General features: G+C 48.0%; 1 protein-coding gene across 1 annotated transcript; it reads right to left on the bottom strand.

The window, feature by feature from the left end:
- On the bottom strand, positions 1-23,963 carry LAPTM5 (lysosomal protein transmembrane 5). The gene is made up of 8 exons (XM_009995157.1): positions 23,877-23,963; positions 17,729-17,822; positions 7,359-7,435; positions 6,433-6,561; positions 5,828-5,953; positions 5,189-5,284; positions 1,867-1,959; positions 1-218 (listed from the first exon to the last, which is right to left on the bottom strand). The coding sequence occupies exons 1-8, from the start codon at positions 23,961-23,963 to the stop codon at positions 144-146; spliced, it is 777 nt and encodes a 258-aa protein (XP_009993459.1). The 3' UTR covers positions 1-143.
- Positions 23,964-27,923: the final 3,960 nt, after the last annotated feature.

Genomic DNA, 27,923 nt, shown 5'->3' with positions numbered 1-27,923 from the left:
CTTTGTAGGCTCAGAAAGTGAGCTAGGTTGTACAAAGCATGATTCTGCTGTAAGGAAAGGATTTCTCAGGGAGGCTGCCTGTCTGACAGAAGGGGGAAGAGGCACCAACAGCAATGCAGGTGTCTTCTCTCCATCAGTGGAGCTTAGATTGCTACATAGGGCGGTGGGGAATCCTTGGAAGGCAACTCTAAGGCTTCCTCATATGATGGCAGCAGACCCTGAAAGAGAAGACCATTAGTTATGCTCTGGGGATCACAATGAGGGTTTCAAATGGATTTGATCTTGGATGTGTTTTTCTACCAAGTTTAAGCAGGGCAGAAGAACCATCTGGGCTGTAAGACATAAGGGGTAGGAATCCAGAAGAGTTAGAGGTCAGCAGTGCTTTATGACCACTTTGCTGCCAGTCCCACCTCCTGCTCCCAAAGAATGGTTGCAATCAATGGACCAAGGCTCTTAAATGCCCAGAATAGAAGCCCCATTGCCTACCCAAAGAAGCCAAGCTCAGGTCCTTGCATAGGACCTTGCACAGGACCATGATGCAAGCACAGCAGGAGCACACACTTCTGGCAGGACAAGGCTCATCATATTTGCCAAGTTTCAACAAGACTGATGCCTGCACTTAGCATTCCATGGTCTAACTCTTTTACTTCTCATCCATCTTTACAGTATTTCTTATTTTTGGAAGGTCTTCAATATCTTCCCATGGTGTCAGAGCACCTGGATGCTACTATTAAAGAGATCATCAGTAATCTAAGGAAGGACAGTGATATTCATCATTTAGCAAACTGTGAAGATGAAGGACAATGCACCAAATCTCTGAGATATTGATCCAGTGAGAGGTGAAGACAAATTTAATTTTAAACAAGGGTTGCACTATTAGGCACAGAAACCAAAGTTCAACTAAAATTATAAACAACTCTGGATCAGAAAGTACAAGTGATATGTTCTCATTTATCTGCTTTGCCTGAACCCTGAGTTTCAAATTCCTTGCTGTTACCATTAACTCTGAAAGATGTTATACAAAACTAGAGATTAAAGAAATATAATGTAACTGGAAACTGATTATTAGTAGCTGTTGATGCACCTTGAACTCTCTCTCATACCATCAAATATAAAAAGTAGGGATTGTCATCACAGAATATTTTGAGTTGGAAGGGACCTTAAAGCTCATCCAGTCCCACCCCCTGCATGGGCAGGGACACCTCCCACCAGCCCAGGCTGCTCCAAGCCCCATCCAACCTGCCCTTCAACACTGCCAGGGATGGGGCAGCCACAGCTTCCCTGGGCAACCTGGGCCAGGCTCTCACCACCCTCACACCCAACAATTTCCTCCTCATCTCCAACCTCAGTCTCCCCTCTCCCACTTTTAATCCATCCCCCCTTGTCCTCTCCCTCCTTGCCCTTGTCCCAAGTCCCTCCCCAGCTTTCCTGGAGCCCCTTCAGGCCCTGGAAGCTGCTCTAAGGTCTCCCTGGAGCCTTCTCTTCTCCAGGCTGAACACCCCAGCTTTCCCAGCCTGTCCCCAGAGCAGAGCTGCTCCAGCCCTTGGATCATCTCTGTGGCTCCTCTGGACTCTCTCCAGCAGCTCCATGTCCTTCCTGTGTTGGGGGCTCCAGACCTGGACACAGCTCTCCAGGGAGTCTCCCCAGAGCAGAGCAGAGGGGACAATCCCCTCCCTGGCCCTGCTGCCCACACTGCTGGGGATGCAGCCCAGGACACGGGTGGTTTCTGGGCTCCAGCACACGGTGCTGGGTCGTGTTGAGCTTCTCATCCAGCAGCATCCATAAGTCCTTCTTCTCTGGACTGTGCATCTCACCAGTCTAAGCCAAGCCTTTTCACAGTGTTAACTGGAAGCAATCTTTACTCACCTTCTCAGCTGCTTGTGGGTCAGCTTTCACCTCCTGCCTCTTGCTGGCTTTAATATACTTAAAGCAGCTCAGGACACATTTGAACATACAGGCCTGCAAAGGAAAGGGAAAGGTGAGTCTGCTGCTGCACTGCAAGTCAACAAGAGCCTTTCCACTTTTGCCATGAGGTTCTGTTGTCCTACTGTCTTCTCCAGAGGCAGAAGCTTGGGGCCATGTGTCCCAAAGCTTTAAATCAGTCTCTCTTGATCCATAGAATCACGGAATCTTAGAACAGTTTGAGTTGGAAGGGATCTTGAAGTTCATCTAGTGCCAACACCCCTGCGTGGGCAGAGACACCTCCCACTAGATCAGGTTCCTTCACCAGAAAGGTGACAGCAACTCCAGGTACTCAGAACACTGGTGTGGGAAGTCAATAGAACTAGCAATACTGTTAAATATAAAGCACATACTTCAGACATCTGAGGGCACAAAGTCATCAGGCAGGAAAGCAAAGCAAGTCTTTTGTGTGATTTTTCTGACCAGGCTACAAATTCTGGTTCTCTCAGAAAAGCACCCTGGGCACAACATCCACCTCCCAGAGATCCAAGGCTCCCTGGTCAACTGGGACTGACCTGAAACGTCAGCTCACTATATCCTATAGTTACAATAGTTACACTTTTCTGACAAGGCTGCCTTGCACCTCATGGGGTTACAAGATGCAATAAATAGAGCTTTTCTGAGAAAAATGGATCGATTGACGGATTGTGGCACGAGGAAATAAGCAAGGCCTGTGAAACATACCATATTAAACAAATATTTTCTCTACTCTGTGCAGCCAGGCAAGTCGTGTGCCTCTTGTTTTTATTGGCCTAAGGCTCTGCTTGAAAAACAGTTGGCATTTCCAAAGGAACATAGGGAGTTGTATGGCCCAAGAGCAAACCATGTAGCTTAGCATTTCCTAGAACAATGAGGACTGTTTGTCTTGACAAAAAGCCAAGACAAAGAATGAGAACAAGGAATGAAGTATCTGAGTTGAAGGAATCCATCTCTCAAACAAACTGCCAGAGATGAGGAGGTAAATCCAAACTTTGACCACCTTTAGGGAATACTGCAAAAACCTTCCCCCTTCCAAAAGCCTCTTCATCCAGAGAGCAAACATGGAAGACACAGAAGCCATCATAGAAACTGCACAAAACCCCCACTCAGTCATGAAAAAAAACCCCAATAAATTAAAACAAATCTTGATTCTGGAAGAGTTTGCTGCAGTGCCAACCCAGTACCTGCATCAAATTCAATGAAGTTGACTTCAGACATTGCTGCAAGCAACAGCAGGTTCGAGCAGAACGTATTAGTACAGACAGGTTATGTGAAGGCAGCCAGTGACCTTGGGATCACCCAACTCCAAACCCTCACTGTAGGACACCCTTTTGCACACTGAATTGAAGAGGGAAAACTTCTCCAGCAGCCATTGACATTATAAGTGGGTGGGAAGCTTGTCCTCCAGGTCAGGAAGTGAGTTAACCCCTTCCTTCATTTGTCTTCAGAAATGTTTTATTCACCCTTGGTGATGGAGGGGGAGGACTTTGTGATGCTAAGGGGAGATGAAGATTATTTGTGGCTACACAGATCAGCAAAGGAGACTGTCCTCATGGTCCTTCACTTGCCCTGCCCTTTGAATACTTTGCATCTCCAAGGAACTTAGACTTGGACAACTGATGGTATCACCACTGGGCCTCTAGAAAGAAACATTCCATCACCCTGGGAAGGAGCTATGATGTTGCACAGAGACTTCCCTGTTGCCACAGATGAGGGTCCCTGCAGGGGGTGGTGTTATCTGAGAGGAAGAAGGGAGAGGAGCAGTACCAGCCCCAGCATTGTCAGAGAAATCTTTCCTAAAAGGGTGAGCAAAGTCTTGCAGGTCTCATCTGAGGTCACTGGCAGAGGTGTTCGGTGGGGCAGGTGCCCCATCTCTTCTCCATCTGCCAGTCCACCTTCTGGCTTAATGATGCTATGGTGTGGGATGCAGATTTGGGCACAGTGACTGCAGGTTGGCAGGCAAAGAACCCTGAATCCACAGAAACAACATTTTAGTCCAAGAGCACTAAATGCTTGTGATGGGTCATTAAGCCAATTTATGCAAAAAGCTCCTGGGCTAGTCCAACACATTTAGCTACTACTTTGGTGTGGGCAGTCAGTGAATTGAAACCAATGGGCCCTGAACTGGCCAAATGGTCTTGATAGGTCTAAAGCTTTTCATGTTGTTGGCACATTTCTCATCAGATCTTTATCACTTGGAAGGAACTCTCACATGAAAGTGGTTTGCTACAGATGGAAGAGGGGAGGAATTGTCAGGAAGCGTTTATACTTAGGGGTTCCTAATGACTTGTTCTGGGGAGTTTAGAGACCAAGGAGCACTTGTGCCTGTCCTTTTATTTATTTATTTTTCTAATGATCCTCACCCCTCTCTCCTCCTAGAAACTCCAGCTCAAGAAGACATTGCAAGTTAAGCAGTCCTGGAGCTAACCCTGTGGAAAATCCAAATCAACCCATTTGCCAGGTCAGTGAGATTTCAGCTGAAGACCCACCCTGCCAGCTGGGTTTCAAGGTTATCTCCACTCCTATTGCACAGCTTATGCAAATATGAAAAGATATGCTAAAGTAATGTCTGCTGTGCTCCACTCCAGCCTGGCTTGTCTGGCCACCTGGGAAGAATCTCAATAAAAACAATCTTCCCAACTAAAAAGCAGCATTTTTCACTGTGACAGAATCTGCTCAAGTACCGGGAAAGATCTGGTTTTCTTAGATGGTTTGAAACCCCTCAGCATAAAATCTGTTCTCTAATCCATTGAAGCAAGAAGAATAGAAACCATCTCACAGTGGAGTTTTCTGAGATGTAAGCAGGATTTAGCAGCTCATGGGTTTTAATTAAATCTCAGGCTATCAGTGTGCATCGCTCCGCTTCCATCAGCGCGGATGCAGGGACTTATCCAAGTGGAAGAGCTAAACTGCTGCTTAATGAGCTCATTTATTTTGGCACACAATAGCAGAAGAGTTTCCTCTATTTGTTTTCAAACATCTTACCCATCTAGAGATGAATGGGCTGCAATAGATTCTGGATGTAAGAGAGTTTTGGCTTTATAACTTGCGTCTGCTGAGGCGTAAACCCAGTGGTTTGAATGTTAGACCTTCCTCAGACACTGCGTTGAGGTATCACTCCTTTTATGCCCAAGGAGAGACCAACAAGTGCATTTCCTGGCCCTGGCAGATGTGAGAGAGAGGTAAAACCACTTCCTCCTCTTCCCCAGGCAAGAGACCTTCATTTCAGCCTCACCAGGCCATTTACCTTCAGGAAGAGGACAGCAATGAATGCAATGGTGAAGGTGACCATCACTTTGGCATATTCCTCTGTTGGTAACTTCTCCAAGGTTGGCAAAAAGCCCTGTGAAAAGAGGGGAGAAGGTCTGAGTCATAAAGGCTTGTTCCCTCAACCAGGATCACACAGAGTGGTGGTGATCTCAACGGGTTTCTTCAGAAAGGTGGGACAGGCCACCTTCCTTTCCTCATCAAAAAGAGCACAGGGATAATTTCCTGCTCCTACTGTTTATGCTCCTTTGGCAAAGATTTTCAGAAGACTATTAAAATGAGAACTAAAAGTATGACTGTTTAATAAAGATGAAAAGTCAATGCATTTTCAATGCATGCAGGCAGGCTCTATCCAAATCACTTGGCTCTGCAATTTGCATCCATAAGATACTTACAAGACAAACAAGGTGAACTTTGAAGAAACACACTCGTAAGGAAGTTGTCAGTCAAGGACACCATGTTGGTGAGAAGAGAGGGAAAATCCTCTTTTGTCATCAAATGGAAGTTCTGGGCATACCATAGTGATCAGAGAAAGTCTATCCTGTCTTGACAGCCACTGAAAAAAGCTTAATGGGGGTTCACAGCATGAAAAAATCAGCTGAGCTCGCTCATAACCTACCCCATTGCCTGAAGACTTGATGCTGAAGTAGGTGGGGACCTCCATGTAGGAGCTGCAGAGGGTGAGAATGCTCAAGCAGAAGTCCAGGAGCTGCAGAGCCAGGAAAGGGATCTTTGAGTGCCCCTGCTGCAGGAAGGGAAGAGCAGGAGTTTAGTTATGATTGCAAAACTGTAAATTTTCCACATTTTCCACACCCTGTGCTTTGCTCACATTGTCAGCCTAAGCCATTTAATTCACTTACTCCAGCCCAAATGGTGAGCAAACCATCTGATTTATACAAGCTCCACAGAAGAGGCCTCTAGCTGGAGCACTGGTACTCCTAATTCATCTCCAGCCAACTCTTCCTAGCGTGGGCACACCCAGAAGAATCTTCCCCAAAGCCATGAGACAGAAAATAAAATCAGTGGGAAGATTCTCAGACCTGTGGAACTGAACCATGTTCCTTCCAGCCCCCAAGGGTTGTGTCCTGTCTCCAGTCAGCATAGAAACTACCTCACCATGAGGTACCATGGCCCAAGATAATGATTCATTATTCCTACATTGCTCATCAGTCTCCAACCCACAGAGGACAGAGAAGACCAGCCCAGAAGTGAGATGTTACCTACCATGTGTCTAAGGGAGGACACAGACATGATCACTGGGGCTTTTATGTAGGAACTGAAAATTGTGAGGAGGCTGAGGAGAAAGTCCATGACTTGAAGAGCAAGGAAGGGGATCAGGAGACGTTCCCTCTTCTGAGAAAGGAAAACAATGCCAGTTATTTGGAGACTTTCCAAACCTGTCTGGATGTGTTTCTGATCACCTATTGTAGGTGTGCTGCTCTAGCAGGGGGGTTGCACTAGATGTTCTTCAGAGGTCCCTTCCAACCCTGACCACTCTGTGCTGTTGCTGTTCTGAACAGGAGAACGAGACCTGCCCTCAGTACCTGAAAGGCCATGTGTTAAGTACTCCAAGAACAAACACTTTCCTGGAGTTTCTGCATCTAATTCCATTCACTGTGGTGACAATTGATTCAACAAAAGGAAGTAACATTGAGTTTTTTCACCCCCTTGGAAAGTTTCTGTGAATTTTCACCACATGACATGGGCACTTGAGCCCATCAGAGCTGCCATCCAGTTGTCCCCCAAGTTCACCACTGCAGAGAAAGTTGGGTAATGCATGGTCATTTCTCCTCCTGAAATGGGAAACAAATCACCAGTATGGCAGGGGAGTTACAGTTCCCCTCCAGGATCTGACTTGCAAAGAGCAAGGCAATAAGGCAATAAAATGACATTTCCTTTCCTTAACATGAAAAATAGTCTTGATGGAAATGCCACCCAGATTTGGTGAATCTGGCAGTCAGCAACCTTGCAGATGAGTCTGAGACTTCAGATCAGTCACCTTCCACCTCTGCACAGGAGCAGAGAGATTCATTTCCTTTTCTGATCACACCACAGCAATTTCAGTGAGCACCCCCTGGCCCCCTTCCCTAACACCTCCTGACTCAGAGAGGCCTCAGCCAGCAGCTAAATGTCATTTGTGGAGCACTTACCTTCACCACACCAAGGAGGAGGTTGAAGCTGATGACAAACAGCATGATGATCAACAGGAAGCTGGTGATGACATCAGCTAAAAGCAAGAGAAGTAATTACCACATCACTAAAAGCTGGAGCTTAATGTCCCAAACAAATCCTACCTCTAAGGAAGAGTTCAAGTGTGATAACCTGGCAGAAAGAACTGTGGATGTGGGGGAATAAATGCCATGCAGCCTGGAAGTAACACTCTTTTTCCTTTTCTACCCTCAATTCTCCATCTACCTTTGAAGCTCCTGTTTCTTTAGCCACCAGGTTAAGCAGAATGTCAGCTCAGGCCCCCAGGAGCCAAAAGCCTTGATTGCCTGGGCTGAAATTTGACATATCCTAGGCTACAATATGAAGGTAAAAAGGAGCAGGAAAAAAAGGCAGAGTGCTTTTAGCTAATGATAAGTAAGCCTGAAGTGTTTTGAGTCTTCAAGACAGATAAAATGACCCACAGTGAAACCTGGTGAAAGAGCTGCAAGATTTGCAAGCAGACAAGAAGGATGAGTTTGAACCACCCACTGCTGGTACAGACCACAGAGCTTCAGGGAGGAATATCCCACCTCCCCTCTCTGTAGCTGCAGGATGCAATATACACCTTAAAAATAAGTGTGTGAGGAGAACAGCACGAGACAGCTCTACCTACAGGGCTGAGGGTGATCTTTGTCAGCTCTTTTGGGTGCAGGCAGGTGACCACTTCCACACACATAATATCCCACTCAACAGCTCCCAGGAAGCAGTTTTCCCTCCTAGTATTGCAGCCTGCCCTGGTGGCAACTACCAAAGCCTGCACAGCAGATACATTTGGTCTTCACAGGCACCCAGACAGTGTGAGATTTTTCTTAAAGCTGGTTTGTTTCTTAAAAAAAAGGCAGCTCACTCCATTGCTGCTTTCCTGATCTGCCTCCAGATCCCACCCAGCCTCTCACGGTGCCTCCTCCAACTCATTCTCCACCCCCTGCTTGTTGCTTTACCTGACTTAAAACCAGCAACAGTCTCTTTGGGGTCCCCAAGTGCTTGAATAAAAGGTTTAATTTTCATTAATGAAGAGACAAACTGAACTTTTCTGATGATTTTTAAAGCAACTGATCTGTTCCATAGGTTCTTTCCTGAGACATCAGAAATATTCAATGACTGGTTTGTTTCTTCCGTGTCAACTGCCCAGTGTATTTCATTGCTATGAAGATAACCTGGTGCTTGTCTGTTTTTTCCATTACCCCTTTCATAAAGAAATCTAGAAATTGTGTTTCAGCCTGTTGGACCCCTGATACATCCCAGCTTCTCTGAAATCCTTCACTGCTCCATATGACCCATTTTTTCCCTATGAAAATGCCCCTCCTCAACCTCCCCCAGCTCTGAGTGTTTGCCTGTACCTTTGGTACCACATTTTTTAGTGGGTGGGGAAGTATTCCAGTGCTTGGGCACACACCAAAGTGTCCTTAACTCCCTTCCCAGCTTTGCTGATAATAGAATAAAATAATTTACAGAGTTGCTGAGGCAGAGAAACCCATCCTGCTTTTCCAAGTGGATAACACCAACACTGCTGTTTACAGCAACAAAACATTTGCAGGGCAGCACTCACAGCTACAGCATCATTTGGCCAGTTACTCTGTTGGAAGGAGTGAATGCAAAGAGCCAGCCCATGTCAAAAGAAGACACAGAGTCCACCTTGTGCTGCCACAACATCTGGCAGGAGATGGGCACCCATTAGATCCAGCAGCTGCCACATATGACAACTGAGCAGTGCACCCAGGCTTTGCTAAGCAATGTGGATGAATGTCAGTTGAAGAAAGGACCACAGATGATCCTGAGATGCTCTGGAGCCTTTCCAGGATTGTAGAAGACCTGCCTAACAGCTGGGCTGAGCACATCTGGCAGCAAGGGCAGGTGGCACCACCAGCAAGACTCCTCACATCCTTACCCTGCTAGCAGGGATTGCACTTCAGTTCATTTGATTGATACAAAAGATACTTTAACTTCCCCTACTATCTTCTCACAAATTAGCAACGCCCTTGTGTTTTCTCTAGACATGAGAATTGCTGATGAGGAATCTTTAGTCTGAAAATAAGCTCTGACCAGAACTTCCTTCTCTGAGCATGAGAAGCCTCTTCCTTTCTGGGGCTCAAAGGGAAAAAGCCCTTTGAGGAGGCTGCAGCCCTCAAAGAAGCCAAAATAGCTCATCTCAAGAGAGGAAGAGGCTCTACATGAGTTGCTGCACATGGAGATGTCAGACATTCAAGACATAAGGGAGTGATTAAAAGCATCCAACTTAATGTACATGAGGAAAAAAAAAAAGAGCTTAGATGACACCAAACAAGAAAAGAGATTTTACTTATCATCTGAAAGGAAAAACAGAACTCAAAAGCAGGATCTGCTTACTGCGAAGGAAGGAGAATTGAAAAGCAGAAGAGGAAGAAGTCTTAGGAAACAGCAAAAGAAAACTCAGATCCAGAGAGGGCAGCAGAGAAAGACCTTCACTGCAGAAGAGGTTGCTCACAGCTTTGCAGCTCACAAGGGTCGTGGGAAGAGCCTAAACTTCAAGGCAGAAAACCAACCCCACCTTTCAGAAGCAGGAGAGAAGAGACAAGGCTGGGATCTGGTGCACAAAGAACCAGAGACTAACAGGAAGTCTAAAAGCAAACCCAGCTGAACAAAGCAGAGAGACTCAGCAGAAACAGTCCCAGTCAACCCCAAACTGCCTGGAGCTGCTTCCCCTGGTTTTCCTCCCAGAACCAACCATCAGAAGTTGGTCCCAGAGAGGATTTATCTCCTTAGCATGGTGTCTCCTTGGATTCAAAGCTGCTGTGTTTTCCTGCCTCTTCCTGGATGGTCTCATGCCCCACCTTTCTCAGCAGGCTCACTAATTAATTGGGCAACTGGCCCTTGCTCTTGCAGGCTAATTGCTGGCAGGACTCAGCTGAATTTTCCAAGCAGAACCAAGATCAAACAAACCCTCAACAAAACAAGAAGGAAACCCAAATCCCACAACCCTACAGACACAAAAGGATGGAAAGAAAAGGAAAACCAAGAGAAAACCAATTTCTGTGCACTGTCTCCTGTTTGTTCACAGCAAATACTGTCCTGGTTTCTGCTGGCAGCACATCTTTCTGTTTCAGGGATGTTTAAGTAGCAACAGATTTGATCTCAGCAATCCAATGGTTTGCCTCTTCCTTTGAGGGAGCACATTGAGCAGATGGGCTAAAGGAGTGACCCCCCTTAGACAGAGGTAGCTGCTGGCTGTTAGCCCTGGCTGTGCAAGCTCTCCATGAGATGGGCATGTGGCACATGGTACAGTGAAGCCAAATGCCACCTGGGATGCTTTGCAAGGGCTGGCAGAGTGGCAAGGAACCTTCCAGAACCAGCAGCAGGTCCCTGGGGATCCCTGGGGCTTGAGACACCTGCAGCCAGATCAGACCCTACAGACCATGTTACTAACAGACTCTTTCCATCCCCAGCAGCTGGTGTCCAAAATTATAATGTGTTAGTTTTTAAGTCACTTCAGTATTTTCCTTCATGCTTAGTGGGCCTTTTTAGGATGAATATTTATCTCTTTTCTACTTAAAACCCCCAGAAAAGGGCAACATTTAGAGAACCTAAACCAAGCTTGGACACCTGGACAATGTCAAACACAGGGGCATTATTCCATGGTTTCTCCCACATGTTCATCTGAGTGTCTATCCCAGGAATAACCTGTTTTCCTTTACAGCACCTTAAGAAGTACTGGAATATTGAGAGCATAACAGGGTTTGTCCCTGGAGAAGGTGTTTTGGCTCTTAGGGGGCTGGTATTGCAAGAGAAGAGGCAATAGTTGCAACAAAGGGAATTCCAGATAAAAGAAAGGGGGGAAAAAACCCTAACAATACGTGACACAGTCTTGAACAGGGATGCAGAGAAGATGTGGAATTCTGGGGAATCTGCCAACCTTACAGGGCCCTCACCAGCTCTGAGGGGAAATTGGGTATTTTCCTCTAAATAGCTGGAAACACTGGTGGAATGCAATGGCCTCAAGCTGTGCCAGGGGAAGCTTAGATTGGATATTAGGAAAACATTCTGTACTGAAAGAGTGGTCAGGCATTGCAACAGGCTGCCCAGGGAAGTCATGCCTGATCCATCTGGTGGCCTCCTACAACAAGGCTGCAGAGATGGTGGATGGTGGCAGAGCAACTGGTGTCATGGACCTGGGTTTGTGCAAGGTCTTTGACACTGTCCCACGTGACATCCTGGTCTCCAAACTGACAAGGCATGGGTTTGACAGATAGTGACAGGACAAGAGGTTTTAAACTGAGAGAGGGGAGATTCAGGAAGAAATTCTTCACTCTAAGGGTGGTAAGGAACTGGGATGGGCTGCCCAGGGAGGCTGTTGATGCCCCATCCCTGGAGGTTTATAAGGTTTGATGAGGTTTTGTGCAGCCTGGTCCAGTGGGAGGGTTCCCTGCTCATGGCAGGGGTTGGAGCTGGATGAGCTTTAAGGTCCCTTGTAAGGGAAGAAGCCTCCCAGTCCCTTTAGCTGGGCTTGTTTTTCATCAGAGAAGGAGGGAATGTTTTCTGCACAGGGAATGGTGGTCATGGGATGTGCTGTGCACACAGGGCTTCAGGCATAACTGAGCTATTTTCCTTGGCTGACTGGACAGAAACTGAAACTTTTCCAGTTGTACTTTGTCCACAGTGACCATTTTTATAGTCATTAAAGAAAAGGGATCAACATTCAGACTGTCCAGACACATACTGAAGATAACCTAAAGATGAGACCCCCAGCAAGCAGTGGGGTGTCACCTTTTCAAGGCAGAAAACCATTCATGTTAGTTGCTCAGCACTGGAAAGGAGGTTTTCATGGAAATGTTTTTCTGGGAGATTGTTGTTTTTATCTGGTTTGATTTTTTCCAGCAGGAAAAGCTGGTCTGCCAAGGCTCCTGTGCCTTCAGGAATGGAGCAGTGCCAAGAAGACCTGTGCTAGGAAGGCTTCTCAGCTCCAGGGGGAGATTTCTAATAGACTGGAAATGGGGGAGGATGCATGAAAAGTGCACATCCAAATTTCTGCTGTGTATGAGGTGGAGCATGGAGATGTGAACCTCATTCTTCCAAATGGCAGCTGAATGTCTCCATTCACAAGACAATGAAGTTTGTCTCCTGTTTCCTCTGCCTGGCCAAAGGAATCCTGTGTTACTTCAATATTAGTTAGGCAGCAAATTTAGACCTGATTTGGATCAGCCAACACCCTGTCATTGATCCCACTAGGGGTGGGAGAATCATCTTCAAGGCTCCCACAGACAAAGAAGCATCTGGGTCTTCCCATTTTCACCCAGCATTTTCAGCAGGTTTTAAATGAAACTCTTGGTCAACTTTGATTGAACAACCAATTTCAGAGGAACATTCTTCCTCCTCTCCTGCCTGTGGCCTCTTGTAAAGCAGGGAAACCAGGAGCAGGCACCTGCACAGGGCAGAGCTCCTCTTCTATATCTAATCACCCTTCCCATCACCCTGACAACCACAAAAAAACTACAACAATCCCAATTCTCCTTCCCCTCCCTGACCATACCTGTGGAAACTGAGGCCCATCTCAGCCCCTCTTTTTAAAGCAGCAAAAGATCCTGTGGGAGCTGATTCCTTATCAAGACCATTTTTTTCCTACTGTCTCATGTGAAAAGCACTTCCCCACAAACCTTGCCTTGTTTATATTCTTGGGCCATGAAGGCAACATTAGCCTGATATATTCTGAGATGGGTTTTATTCTGGCAGGATCTACAAATAGAGCAGCAGATGCTGAGGGCATCAGCAGAACCTCTCCTCAAATTGTTCTCCAAATCTTCCATCTGGGTTTTGGAAGACAAATTGAACTTTTTGTACTGCTTTTCTGTCTTGCCTCCCTGCTGGTTTCTGGAAATAGAAGGGTTGAGCTGTGTTTATTCTAACTATAATCAGAAAACACTCACAGTCTCCCAAGCAGAGCCCTTTGAAATGCTTGGGAAGAGAAGCCAAGTGGAAGTGTTGGGGATTTCATTATAAAATGTTCCTTTTTTGTGTAGGAGGCAGTGGAAGAGGGGGAGGAGAAGGCCTGTCACTTTGTGTGAGAAGAGAGGGGGGTGGTGGTGTGGTAAAAAGGGGGCCAATTTCCCTCAGAACAGTTCTGTTCTTGAAGAAAACCCTCCAGATCTGCAGAAATGCACGTCTTGCTTAGAAAGCAAATCATGGCTTTGTATGGAAATCAACTGAAAAAATCTGTCTTGCTGATTTCTGGCTTTTCCTTTAGATTTAGATATTGGAGAAAAAAAAAGTAAAAATCATTGACCTCGGATGATCTTTCTGCAAAAAGTAATGAAAAACAATTGTCATTTTTACATAACTGTACCTCTGGGAAAGTATCCTGACCTGCAAATGCTGTGTTCAGCTTTCAGTAGTTCAGAGCACTGTATTAGTTGGGGATTAGGGGGAAATTGTTGGTTGTGAGGGTGGTGAGAGCCTGGCCCAGGTTGCCCAGGGAAGCTGTGGCTGCCCCATCCCTGGCAGTGTTGAAGGGCAGGTTGGATGGGGCTTGGAGCAGCCTGGGCTGGTGGGAGGTGTCCCTGCCCATGCAGGGGGTTGGATCTAGATGATCTTTAAGGTCCTTTCCAACCCAAACCATTCTGGGATTTTATGAGGGTCACAGACATGGATAACCAGGTTCTCCTGCCTTTGTTGTGCTGATCCCAGACACCTGGAAAACCACCAGGTCTTGGATCCTGCTTGGGCTGCTGCATCTGGCCCTAATGGGGAAGCTCAGCAGAAAAGTCATCATGCAATTCTACCTTGGGTGCTGAGCTGAGCCTCTGCTGCAGAGGGGCCTGAGGGAACCACAGCCAAGCAAAGTAGCTTCCAGCCCACCCAGGCTGGGCAGTAACACCCTGCATGAAGACCTGAACCAGCAGCCCCCTGTTGGCAGGACTCACCTTAGGTCTTCCCCAAATTTCCATTTTCCTCTCACTGTTGATGCCTTTCAAAACAGCTTTGGTGGATCCCAGTGGTGCCTCCTAAAACCCAGCTGGGCTCTTTTGAAAAATGTGAACCCATCTGTTAGCAATAACTTCACCCAGACAGTGACAATGCCTTTTTTTTGGTGGTGCTTTCCACCCTGTCTGGCTCCTACCCTGGGGACAAGTGAGTTGGGGATGTACAGGAACCTGCTGTACTTGATTTCTTTTTCTTCCTCTTACAGAAGGCCCCTCTGTGCATCCTTGCAGCTTGAGGAAGGACAGTCTGGAAGATCAGAGACCAGGCAAGTCCTTGCTTCTGGAGTTTGCATTCTTCTCTGCAGAGAGAGAGACTTTTCTCTCTGCAGGGAGAGGCAGTGCCAGGGGTGGGGGTCTGGCTTCAGTCTTTCTGCACCCAGCAGAGAAGGGTTATCTCAGCTTCTGGTTTTACACTGAGAAGTGACTAAAAAAAGGAAAAAAAGCACCCTGTGTTTATCGTTGCCTAACAGCTGCCTGCAAAATGAGCCTGGTGAAGTAATATCTGGGAGGTGGGGAGTTATTCTCTTTTTAGTGTCACCCCCCATGAGAAATCTGCTGGGTTTTTGAAAGCCAAGATTGATCCTTCCTAGTTCAAGCCATGGGAATTCAATCAAGTCTGGTGAATGTGATACTTGTGACCATGGGACACAAAACAGCCTGGATGCTTCTTGCAGGCAACAAATATTCTGCAGAAAACACCAAGGACTGGGAATATCTGTGGACAAATGCCAGTGGGATAGGGGGGAGAGGGAGGTGAGCTGGTGTGGCAGTCTGGAGTGCCTTCAGCTGTGAGGCTGGAGAGCTCAGAATGACATAGAACCAGAGACTCATTAAGGTTGAGAAAGACCTCTAAGATCATCAAGTCCAACCATCAACCCAACCCCACCACACCAACTAAACCGTGTCCCAGAGTGCCACATCCACACATTTTTTTAACATCTCCAGGGATGGTGACACCACCAGGGTCCTGGTCAGGCTGTTCCAGTGCCTGACCACTCTTTCAGCAAAGAAATTGCTCCTAATGCCCATTCTGAACCTCCCCTGGAGCTACTTGAGACCATTTCCTCTCATCCTCTCACTGGTTACATGGGAGAATCGTGATGGATGGTAGAAGAACATGGCTCCTTGGTGTAGAGGGCTGGGTTTGGGGGTGATGTCAGGTAGCCCAGGCACCCATGGGATGCAGTGTGGGGCTGGAATTTCTTCCTTCTTTGAGTGTTGAAGGGCAGGTTGGATGGGGCTTGGAGCAGCCTGGGCTGGTGGGAGGTGTCCCTGCCCATGCAGGGGGTTGGATCTAGATGATCTTTAAGGTCCTTTCCAACCCAAACCATTCTGGGATTTTATGAGGGTCACAGACATGGATAACCAGGTTCTCCTGCCTTTGTTGTGCTGATCCCAGACACCTGGAAAACCACCAGGTCTTGGATCCTGCTTGGGCTGCTGCATCTGGCCCTAATGGGGAAGCTCAGCAGAAAAGTCATCATGCAATTCTACCTTGGGTTCTGAGCTGAGCCTCTGCTGCAGAGGGGCCTGAGGGAACCACAGCCAAGCAAAGTAGCTTCCAGCCCACCCAGGCTGGGCAGTAACACCCTGCATGAAGACCTGAACCAGCAGCCCCCTGTTGGCAGGACTCACCTTAGGTCTTCCCCAAATTTCCATTTTCCTCTCACTGTTGATGCCTTTCAAAACAGCTTTGGTGGATCCCAGTGGTGCCTCCTAAAACCCAGCTGGGCTCTTTTGAAAAATGTGAACCCATCTGTTAGCATTAACTTCACCCAGACAGTGACAATGCCTTTTTTTTGGTGGTGCTTTCCACCCTGTCTGGCTCCTACCCTGGGGACAAGTGAGTTGGGGATGTACAGGAACCTGCTGTACTTGATTTCTTTTTCTTCCTCTTACAGAAGGCCCCTCTGTGCATCCTTGCAGCTTGAGGAAGGACAGTCTGGAAGATCAGAGACCAGGCAAGTCCTTGCTTCTGGAGTTTGCATTCTTCTCTGCAGAGAGAGAGACTTTTCTCTCTGCAGGGAGAGGCAGTGCCAGGGGTGGGGGTCTGGCTTCAGTCTTTCTGCACCCAGCAGAGAAGGGTTATCTCAGCTTCTGGTTTTACACTGAGAAGTGACTAAAAAAAGGAAAAAAAGCACCCTGTGTTTATCGTTGCCTAACAGCTGCCTGCAAAATGAGCCTGGTGAAGTAATATCTGGGAGGTGGGGAGTTATTCTCTTTTTAGTGTCACCCCCCATGAGAAATCTGCTGGGTTTTTGAAAGCCAAGATTGATCCTTCCTAGTTCAAGCCATGGGAATTCAATCAAGTCTGGTGAATGTGATACTTGTGACCATGGGACACAAAACAGCCTGGATGCTTCTTGCAGGCAACAAATATTCTGCAGAAAACACCAAGGACTGGGAATATCTGTGGACAAATGCCAGTGGGATAGGGGGGAGAGGGAGGTGAGCTGGTGTGGCAGTCTGGAGTGCCTTCAGCTGTGAGGCTGGAGAGCTCAGAATGACATAGAACCAGAGACTCATTAAGGTTGAGAAAGACCTCTAAGATCATCAAGTCCAACCATCAACCCAACCCCACCACACCAACTAAACCGTGTCCCAGAGTGCCACATCCACACATTTTTTTAACATCTCCAGGGATGGTGACACCACCAGGGTCCTGGTCAGGCTGTTCCAGTGCCTGACCACTCTTTCAGCAAAGAAATTGCTCCTAATGCCCATTCTGAACCTCCCCTGGAGCTACTTGAGACCATTTCCTCTCATCCTCTCACTGGTTACATGGGAGAATCGTGATGGATGGTAGAAGAACATGGCTCCTTGGTGTAGAGGGCTGGGTTTGGGGGTGATGTCAGGTAGCCCAGGCACCCATGGGATGCAGTGTGGGGCTGGAATTTCTTCCTTCTTTGGGACCTCAAGGTCACTGGCCAGGACCACAGGGGAGCTGGTCAGCCACTTTTGTGTCTTCCTGGAAAATGTGAAGGGAGCCAACATGTGTGTGAGGCTGAAGTGTCTGCAGGGGGTGAAAAGGAAGAGGAGAAACCAGCATTAATGCCAAGGGTGTTGCAGAGGAAGTGGGGAGGCTGGAGGAGCATGAGGGTCCTGGGGAGTTTGGCTGAGGACCTGATCCACTGAGACAAAGAGAACTTCACTTGGCTCCACACTGGTCTCCCAAAAGCCAAACCAGCCAAAATCCATCATTTTAGAGCTTAAATTTTGTCCGTGGGTCTGAAATGTTGGCCCATCTGCTCTGAGTCCCAGTTTGCAATTTTCTTCAATGAAAGAGGGAGCAGTGGAGGACCTGGGGCTCCCTCCCAAAGCCCCACAAACCTCTGCAGTTTTCCAGCAACCTGGGGACCTACCAATCCTGTAGTAATCCTTGTGCAGAGCTTTGCAAAAGCCTTTCCCACTCGTCACCTCCAGGGAGTACTCGATCAGCAGCAAAACACTCATAACCTAGGAGAACAAAAGCCACAATTCAGTGGGCTCTGGGCCAGCTTCCTGTCAACAAACTGATTTCCAGGGAACACACAGTGGCCAGAGTCCTAAATGCAGGATGGATCTCCAGGAGAGACAGACATGAAGGTTTTGAAATCCTTGACAAGGGAACGTTGAGGCAATCGTTACCAGTTTATTAATGGTTTGGGTTTAACTGGATTCTTCTGCCAGCTCCTGGGGGAGGATGGAGGAAATACAAAGTTAATGAGTTTTGTTTCAACATTTTATTTTTTTTTTGTTCAGAAAGTCCTGGTTTTACATTTGGAAATTACATTTTGCTTGAGAGTTGAGCTAAATGTAACAATAGTGTAGAAAGAAACTAAAACTAAAGAAACTAAAAGAAGAAGAAATATCTCTCAGTAAGTTTGGCTCTGCTACTTCATTGGCAAAAATAGAGTTTTCCCTCTTTTCTTGGATTTGAGAAGAATCTCCAAATGTGCTTTACTTTGCATGGAATCAAAATGATTTTCTCCAAGTTTCTGAGCTGGACTATCAAGACCCAGAATCCAGGGTTCATCCCATCCCCAGTTTAGCAAGCTGTGAGATGGAGTGAGGTCTGGAGCTGTGGTTTCAGTCCTAGCATTGAACATCTTTCCCCAAAGAGTGATGATCTGCAGTGAAAAACCACTTCCTAACCCCCAGGTTAGGGAGAGCTCCTGTGGCAAGGGGGGCACTGGGCACTCAGGGGCTGCAAACAACCTCCATAGGGCTGGGGACCTCTCCATGGAGCACCTCAGACAGCAGGTCCAGGGTAGTAAAATGCAAGTTATGCAAGTAAAATGAGGAAACAAGTGTCCACAAGGCCACACCTCCCACCACATCCCTCCTGGGGACAATGCCACCCTGCCAATGTGTGCATCACAGGCAGCGTGTGCCAAAGGGACCAGAGGAGTGGATTTGAGAACAAGAAGTCCAAGGCCACAAAGGAGAATAAGTCACTGTCCACAGTGTTGTCCGAGCAACTCAAAGCTCTTGGGGTAAAGGAGAACTCTGATGCTATTTTTTGCTTCTTCATCACCTCCCTGGTAATGAGTCTCCTCCTCTGGAGACTTTCAAGACCCATCTGGATGTGTTCCTGTGTGACCTGCTCTTGGTGTTCCTGCTGCAGCAGGGGTTGGACACAATGATCTTCAAAGGTCCCTTCCAACCCCTAGCATTCTATGATACTGACAGCTTTGGCCCTGTAGAGTGAGGTGGCACATTTCTGACTCCATCATGCATCCCACCTTGTTCATCCATTTCTTCCTCACCCTCATCTCTCTGCTGTCCTCCCTCGTGGTTGACACGCTGTTTATTTCTGCTGCAGCTTGAGGCTGCCCCAAGCTGTGGCACAGCCTGGGGGGCCAGTCCTGCCCCTACAGCTCCCCACAGCAGTGCAGGGTGTGAAAACTGGCTCCCTCTTCTTCTCTGCCTGACCTTCACCCCTCTCCAGGAGAACCTCTTGCCACAACAAGGGGCCACAGCAGGAGAGCAGGAGTCAGACCAGGAGACACGCAGGGATCACCTTGCCCTGTGCATCCTTGGAGATGTGGGAACTGAGTCTGCAGGAGAGGAGACTCTGAAGCCTGCAAACAATGGAGAAACCTGGGCCAACACGACTTCCCATCCTCACCCCAGCAACATGAGGTCCAGCACTGGGAGCTCCCATCCTGCAGACTCTTCTCCAGGGCCAGGAGCCATCAACAAAAGCACCATCAACATAAAAAGTGGTTGTGGCGAAGAGAGGACTGACAAAGTCATGTTATCTGGGCCTCTGAGAGCCACTGAACCCCACAGGAAGCAGGTTTGTATCTGCCACCAAGATCAGCACAAGCTTGGGTACCATGTGCCTGAAGCAACTTTTCCACAGCAGCTGCAGCAGCTTTTTTGCTTCAACAACTGCTCAAAGAAGTGACGCAGGCAAGGAGGAAGCAGAACTGCTGTGGTCTGCCCTTGAGTTTGCAAACTTCATGCCTGGGGAGCAGCACAAAACCAGCAACTGTGGGGAGACCAGAGCAGAAGGAAGAAAGTGTTTGGTCTTTTGTGGCTGCAGGTGCTGTGCACGACCCAGGCAGAGCACATGGTGAGATGTGCTAGGGCTGACACTGGCAGCAAACCAGCCAAAGTGGCCCTGAAGGACAGACTTCTCCTTGCCCTGAGATGGGGAAGCAAGGCTGGGTGGGATGGGCTGCAGAAACAGGAACTAAACACAGACTGTCCCACAGTCTCTGCTGCAGGAGAGCTAGAAACCATCTTCAACAACCAACTTTCCGTGCCACAAGCTGCAAGTGCAGTTTCCAGAGGAGCTGGAGCACATCCCCCAGAGCCCTTTGCTTTCAGAGGGAGCATCCCCAAGCCCCACTCTTGCTGGGACCTGCTGTCCCAGCACCAGCATCCCCTCTGAACTCAGAATACTGTCTGGAGTCTGAGTTGGAAAAAGGATGTGTCCTTTTTTCTCCTGGCCTGCCTGATATCAGATTGCCCAATAGCTACATGAGACACATTTTTTCCTTAAAAGATATGGTCTGTCCAGCTGGGGAATTCTGACATCCAGTGTGGGGCCAGATATTTTTACATCTGAGAAACCCAAGTGGAAGGATTAGGAGCACAACAGCAGCATCTTCCAGGCTGAAAAAGTTGTGAGCAAACAGAAAATGGGAGTTTATAGCAGAGCTAGCATCTCAGCTTTAGTGGGAGAAGTTTTAACTGTTTTGTCCTGTGTGTTCAGGTGTTGTTAATAATTGGTTGAATTATTCAGTGTGTGTAAGAAAGCAAATGGGAATGTCCTAAAGCTAGAGCCCTGTGTTGTCCTTCACAAGTTTTGATGTGTTGACTCTTGTGTCTAAATATGTTCATTAAAGCTTTTTCTTCATGAATTCTTGTCCATCCCTGGCAGTGTTGAAGGGCAGGTTGGATGGGGCTTGGAGCAACCTGGGCTGGTGGGAGGTGTCCCTGCCCATGCAGGGGGTGGGACTGGATGATCTTGAAGGTCCCTTCCAACCCAAACCATTCCATGATTCCATGATAAACCACAATGGAATGTATCACACAACTTCTGATTTGAACCACTGCAAACAGACAGGAGAGGAATAACAGCAATACAAAAAGACTGTGCATGAAACAGCCTCTGCTCACAGAGACACCTGCTACACCAGGATTTGCAGGTGGAAAAGAAGTGATTGAAAAAGAGTAGTGAGTAGAACTGAGCTGGACTTTACTAAGCACAACAACTAGTAAACATGACATGTTTCCTAGAATCATAGAATGGTTTGGGTTGGAAGGGACCTTAGAGATCATCTAGATTCACCCCTCTTGCCTGGGCAGGGACACCTCCCACCAGCCCAGGTTGCTCAAAGTTTCACGTAACCTCAAGCTCCAGAAGTCTCTGATGCAGTTGGTGCACAGGGCAGGGATCCCTTGGTACCTGCCTTACTTCTAATTCCTTCTTCCCAAAGCAACAGCAGCTGCTGGAGCCAGGCTGGGAGGCTGCTGGGCTTTGGGGCTGACTCTGCACATCTGTCTTGGCACTTCTACCTTTGCCATTTTGCAAAGAAAAGCAGCTTCTCTTGCCCACCCTCAATGGACCCTTGAACCTCTTTTGTAAACTCTTCCTCAAGAGCACCATGAAGGCTGAGTCCTTTTGCTCTTCAAAACCCACTTGGTGTCTTTGACAGACCCACAAGGCATTTTTGAAACAACCCATCTTTCCTCTGCTGTCCCTGGTAATGAAGTTTCCCCTGTTGGCCTCCAGCACTGGGAGGTGGTGCCTCATTCTCCTCCCTCACCCACTGGTGCAAATCAAGAATCACTAATTCTTGCTGCTGGCCTCATGGTGAAACACTCGTGAGAAAAATGTGCCTCAGTTCAAAGCATTTACTGACTTTTGAGATAGACAAAGGAGGCTTTTTTTATGATTGACCCTCCCAGCTAGGAAAAAAAAACCACCTCATTTTCTGCTGGCCTGTTTCACCTCTGCTAACAGAGCTGATGCCACAGTCTGTGGCTGGAACCCCCTGGAGAAAATGTGCTCAAGTTCCCTGCCTTGTGCTTCCCACCTTTGCCCAGACCTTTAATTTCACCAGCTCCTCTTCAAATCTTGGCTTTGCTTCCTACAGGGCTCCCATTTCCCAACAGCTCATGCCCACCCCTCTGTGAGGGCTATGTCTTTAATTGCTTGTCAGAAATTGCTTTTGCTCTGCTGCAGCCTCTCAGCTTTCACAGGTTTCAATTTTCCTGTCCTGGGGTCATAAGAAGGCACAAGAAACGCAGCAATTTCTTTTTCTTTAAAGCAGTGAGATGATAAGCTTGGAGCTCATGACAAAAAAAAAGACAAGTAGCCTGCCCAGGTGTCATCTAGATGCTCAAAAAGCAGAAGGCAAAAGAGGTTATAAAATGGCATGATTTTTTTTCAGCTAATCTCATAATGTTTCTGAGATCCCCAAATGATTTAAAAATGGCATGGAAGTGCCATCACAGCACCTGCCTTTCAAGTAGTGCCAGGGGAAAGATGTTGGCAACTACATTGCATGAAGATGTGGTGTTAGATCCAAATTTTCTTGCTCTCCTGCTCTGGGCTGCCATGGAACCATCTCCTGCCCCAGTCCAGGAGGTGCTGAGATGCTGCCACCCTCCTCAGTCACTCCTCCCACAGCCCCCAGTGCTGCTGACTCTTGGTGTGTTTATAAAATCCCACCATTCACCAAGTGCTTCCCTTCTGTCTTGCTAACCAGGCAAGCAAATAAGCTGCTCTCCAGGTTCCTTTGCCTTTCATCCTCCACCAAGGGATGCAGGCAGGGCATGGTGGGAGCCAAAGCCATGAAACCAGCTGGTCTGACCATTCTCTTGGCTTTTTGTGAGGGAGGTGGGGGGCAATGGTGCAGTGAGGACCTGCTCAGGATGCTCCTGATGCCCCAGGAGAGCAGACTTGATGCTGCAGAGGGACCACAGCAGGTCCTTCCCATGGCTGCCCCAGCCATGCACAGTCTTGCACAGAATGACAGGATTACCTTGGTTGGAAAAGACCTTCAAGATCATCAAGTCTCACCATTAACCTAACAGTGACAAGTCCTTAAGTAAACCATATCCCTAAGTACTATGTCTGTATGACTCTTCAGTCCCTCCAGGGATGGTGACTCCACCACTGCCCTGGGCAGATGTCCCAGTGCCTTTTGGTGACAAGATTCTTTTTGGCTCCCCTCTCTCCACTTCTGCTCTGCAAGGAGCAGGTTAAGAGCCCCCATTACCTGTTATCACCCTGCAGGTTCCCAGCCCCTGACTATGCACACCAAGCTCAACAGATGGGATTATTTTAAGTGCCTCAGCCGTGCGAGAAACCACATCCTCAATATGACTTAAAGCCACCAGGAAGCAGCTCTGAGCCACCAGGAGGGAAAGAAATGTCCCTGCAGGCCCTGCTGCCTCTGCTGCCTGCCATCTACACCCACCCCTGGGCACCCCCAGCTGCCTGGCAGCTAAAGACAGCCAAGGGTCCCCCCAGAAACCAACATGGGGCATCTTGTGTCCAACTGGTTGTAGAGAGAGAAATGAGGCAGCTTTGCTCACCCACCCTTTGCTTGCCCCTCTCTGCCTTCACCCATCATTTCAGCCCTCCCACAGTTTCCAGTGCCAATGTGCTGCCCAGTTCCTAACCAACTGGTCCAGGCAGCCACACTGTGCCCTGGTCAAGCTAGACATGGGCAAGTGCTTCTGCAAGGGGAACACAAGAAGCAGAGGGAGTTTCCATGAGCTCCAACTGGCAGAGCCAGGGGAAAAAAAAACAATAAATCCAAAACAGTTTAAAAAACCCTCCCAGTACAAGAAATTTATTCCTGCCTCCTCCCTTTGCTTGCCACCTTCTCCTCTTTTGTCCACCTCACTTAAATAATTGGGGTTGTTTGCTCTTTTGGCAACACACAGAAGTCATCAGGAAACCTTGTGACCCGCAACGGTTGCACCTTCTGCAAAGCTGAGACTTCCCCCCTCTCTTTCCTGGTCTCCCTCTCCCTGTCCCCCCTCTTCAGTCCTGTGACTTACCATGTGGAAGATCCCTAGAGAGACCGTTGCTGTCTTGATGCTGAAACAGCAACATCTGGGGGGCTGGGTGGTCGGTTGGGTGGTCATTTTCTGCTCCCTCAGCTGCTGAGGTTGAATTTGCAGCCACCTCCCCAGGGCAGAGCCAGCAGCTCAGCTCCACTTCCTTCCTGCTCTAGAACTGGGTAAAGTCATCTACAGAGTCACATGAGGTCTTTGATGTCACAGTCATAAAGAAAGTAAAATCCTGTTGCTTTGCTAAAGGGATCTTTTAACTGCTTGCACATCCCAGGTGGCAAAGGAAAAGCACAACTACTGCTTTGGGCAGGTGGTGGCCAGAGAGGGACATGGGAAAGGAGGGATCTGAAGCAGAGTGAAGCTTTTCCCTATAAAAATCATCAGAAACAGAAGCAGGGGGCCAAGAATTTCACCTTCAACTCGACCTGTTGTTTTTGCAGTTCCTGAGTTTGAAGCAGCTCCCTGCTTGCCAGCACAGTCACCATTCCTTGGAAGTGATGCTCCCTGGCCTTTGGGTCCAGAAGGGTGGTGGGACTCCAAGAGTCAGGGATGTTGGCTGAGACATTTTCAGATTTGCTCCTTGCTCCTGGGACAGCTGATGGGATTTATGTTAGTCAGCTCCTGGGAAAGAAAAGCAAGTGAGAGGTCAGAGCCTGGTGACTTAGTCACTGTGCATCGCACATCAGGCTGTCTAACCCTGCTGGAACTTACTGAGCTGTGCTCTTCAACTCTGTAGTCATTGCCATTCTCATTAAATAATAATAATAAATAAATAATAATAACAACAACAACATCAACAACTTCTTTCCCTCTTCCATATGGGACAGAAATGTCATGCTTTAGACCTTCTGTGGAGTAGACTGACCTGAGCTTGTGGTTTCCTGGGAAAGGTCTGGTGTGCCCCAGCAGCGTGGCAGCAGGTCACTGCAGTGACAGAGCTGGGCACACTCAAACATGCTCTCAGGGCACTTAGGTGCATGCCTGGTTTCTGCATCCCACCTGAACCCACTAGGTTTTTTGTTCTGGGCTTCCAGGAGGGTTCCTTAGCCAACATATTGTCAGGGGTCTGCAGGGTTTGGGCAGAGGATTTTCCTGATTGTTCTTTTGAATTTAAATTCCACCTCAGGGCCAGGAAATAGCTGCTCTGGAACCCTCCAAACGTACACAGAGAGCTCCACATCCAGCTGCAGGTGTGCTGGAGAGCTTCAGGCTGGCTGAGATGTTCCCAAATGCCATGGAAGTTCCACAGTGAGGGGTTTTTTTAGGGAAAGTCACGAGTTTTGGGCAGCGATGGTAGGAAATGTGGGTAGCTGGATGCCCCTGGAGACACTGCATCTGACACAGGGTCAGTTTATAACTGGAATTACATGGTCCAAAAAAGGTTGACCAGGCCTTTATGGCCAAGATTCCCCTCCAGAGCCCAGGATCTCTGCAGCACAAAGACATTTCAGGGCAGGGCAGGGTCAGTGCAATTGGGTCCTGTTGCATATTCCCATGGTTTTCTTTGGAATCTCACCAAATCTGACAGTTTATTACTTCAGTCCCAGGTTTTGAAGTCACTTTGGTGGTGTTTTTTTTTTCTGTCTCTGTGTTTTTCAGTCTTGCATTTGTGGGAAATCAGAGCTGAGTGCAGCTGAAGGGAAGAAGAAAAGGAAAAGGACCTTATTTTTCCACCCTGTTTGGTGATTGCACTCCAGCCAATCTCATCACAAGCTGGGGAAGAAGGTGGATTCCTCCTTCTCCAAACCCTGATGACAGCAGCAGAGCTGCTGCCTGTGGCTGGCAGGAGCCTGAAGGCAGCCTTGGGGTACCCCTGGGGAGCAGAGCTGGGGCAGAGCTCAGATTGCTGGGGGGAGCTTGTGTTCTTCACTATCCACCAGTTCAAGAGAAATGCTCTTGGCTGAGAGACCTGGGGCTGTTCAGTGCAGAGAGGAGAAGATTGAGGGATGATCTAATTAATGCCTATCATTATATGAAGGCATCAAGAAGGCAGGAACAACCTCTTGTCACTTGTGTCCTGTGACAGGACGAGGGGCAATGGATCCAAACTGGAGCCCAGGAAGTTCCAGCTCAACATGTGGAAAAACTTCTTTCCTGTGAGGGTGACAGAGCCCCGAAAGGTTGTCGAGTCTCCTTCTCTGGAGACTTCAATTTCTGAGTGACCTGCCTTAGATTCTGTGGTGGTTCTGCCTGGCAGGGAGGTTGGACTCGACTTCTCCAGAGAGCCCTTCCAACTCCTAGGACTCTGTGATTCTGTGGCCTCCACCCTCAGGGATCCAGAGATCATAGAATCATGGAATCACAGACTAGTTTGGGACCTTAAAGTTCATCCAGTCCCACCCCCTGCATGGGCAGGGACACCTCCCACCAGCCCAGGCTGCTCCAAGCCCCATCCAACCTGCCCTTCAACACTGCCAGGGATGGGGCAGCCACAGCTTCCCTGGGCAACCTGGGCCAGACACCCACAGAACCATTCATTTAACAGTCTGTGAGGATTCAAGAAGAAACTTCCCACCTAGATAAGACATTTATCACTGGCAAAACGAGCTCTTTAGACAACACAACTTCTTACTCCCTCCTATGAACACATACATTTTATTTACTTATTTTTAATTCCCAGCAGTATTATGAATATAGACTTTTAGCCCATATTTCAGATCTCCTGCTTCCTACTCTGTATAAAACCAGCAGGTGGAGAGAGGAAAGAATGGGAGAGAAATGCTTGATGGTTGTTCTGTTTTTGTGGACCTCAGACTAGATTTAGACTAAATCCTGCCAGTTGAGGGTCATTTTTTAACCAAACCAGGTCATTTATGAACCAAATCTCTTGTGACTAATCACAACTGGTGTAATTCTGGAATCACTGTTGGTTGTCACCATTATGGTTTGTGCTTTTCAGGCTAAGGAAGAGGCTGTTTTGGCACATTTTTCAGCAGAGCTTTTATGCTTTACTAGGAAAAAAAGCAATCCAGCTGCAAAGATCAACATGGAATTGGAATCTCTTCACATGCAGGGAGAGCACAAAGCCACAGACAAGGGCTGCAGGCAGGACAAGCATCAGACCTGCATCTATCAGCATCCCTGGGGCAGCCAAACCACAATAACATCTGGAGCATCTTTGGGAAAATAGGGTTAAAAATAAGACTGGGTTTTAAAAATGGATCTGGCCAAGCAGCTTTCATTTACAAATCAGTTGCAAATACAGGCTTTGCTTTCCCTGCTCCACATGAAACTTATTTTCTTTAGGGGTTGGCTCCCCTCAAAGCCATTTTGTGGGCCCAGCTGAATGAAGGTGCAGGAGGATCAAGCATTTCCTGCTACTATGAAAAGCTGGTTCATAATCTGTACTTGACTTTGCTTGAAGAGTGTACATTCCCTTTGCAATCCCCCTGCTCCTGTTTGAGGCAGACAGAGGCTTGCTTGTGTGTTGGAGCACAACACACCCAAACTTAGCTCTCCAACGTGTAAAAACAAACCAGAAGTGTGGCCCAGGCTGGGCCATTGGCTTCAAATAGTCCTGAATGCCACTGCATGTTTGGCTCACAGGGTGCTCCTGAGTGGCCCCTTTCAGTGCTCTGCACACCAGCCCCTTCAGGCACCCCCAGCACTGCTGAAAGATCAGCCTTGGAGGAAGTCAGTTTGCTCTAAGGAACACAGCCCTGGTGGGTTGTTTTTTTGCATGGAGTTATGGCCATGTCTTTGATGTGCTTTGCAGAGCTTTGCCCTGGACTTCTTCCTGGAATCAAACCCAGGTGGGACCTCTCATTTGAGGGGTCTTGGTCCTTCAGCTCAATTCATGACCTGCTGCCACCAGGAAGCACCTCCCATCGAGACATCTCCTTCCAGAGGACGTGAGGAGAGGCTGGAACAACCCACGTGCTGCTCTCCTTGGCACCCACAACAGATCCCCACGTTTGGGTGAGCTGATCCTGGAGGAGAACAGAGTCAAACCAGGGGGTGGGAGAGGCCAAAGAGTCAGAGCTACCCGTGCCCTGCCCTGCTCAGGAGGGGATGGATGTACAGGTGTAGATG

Source organism: Chaetura pelagica, unplaced genomic scaffold (assembly GCF_000747805.2).
Source record: "Chaetura pelagica isolate M959 unplaced genomic scaffold, ChaPel_1.0 scaffold273, whole genome shotgun sequence".
Taxonomy (NCBI): domain Eukaryota; kingdom Metazoa; phylum Chordata; class Aves; order Apodiformes; family Apodidae; genus Chaetura; species Chaetura pelagica.
Note: the sequence above shows the minus strand (reverse complement) of the source record. Positions and strands in the feature narration are given on the sequence as shown.

Bases quoted from the DNA above. Each gene is read 5' to 3' on its own strand.
- LAPTM5 (XM_009995157.1), bottom strand. From the start codon at position 23,963: ATGACCACCCAACCGACCACCCAGCCCCCCAGATGTTGCTGTTTCAGC. The intron at 7,436-17,728 runs GTAGGTCCCCAG...TCTTGCTTTTAG, and splicing joins CAAGGATTACTACAGGATTG to CTGATGTCATCACCAGCTTC. The intron at 5,954-6,432 runs GTAGGTAACATC...CCCTTCCTGCAG, and splicing joins TGTCCTCCCTTAGACACATG to CAGGGGCACTCAAAGATCCC.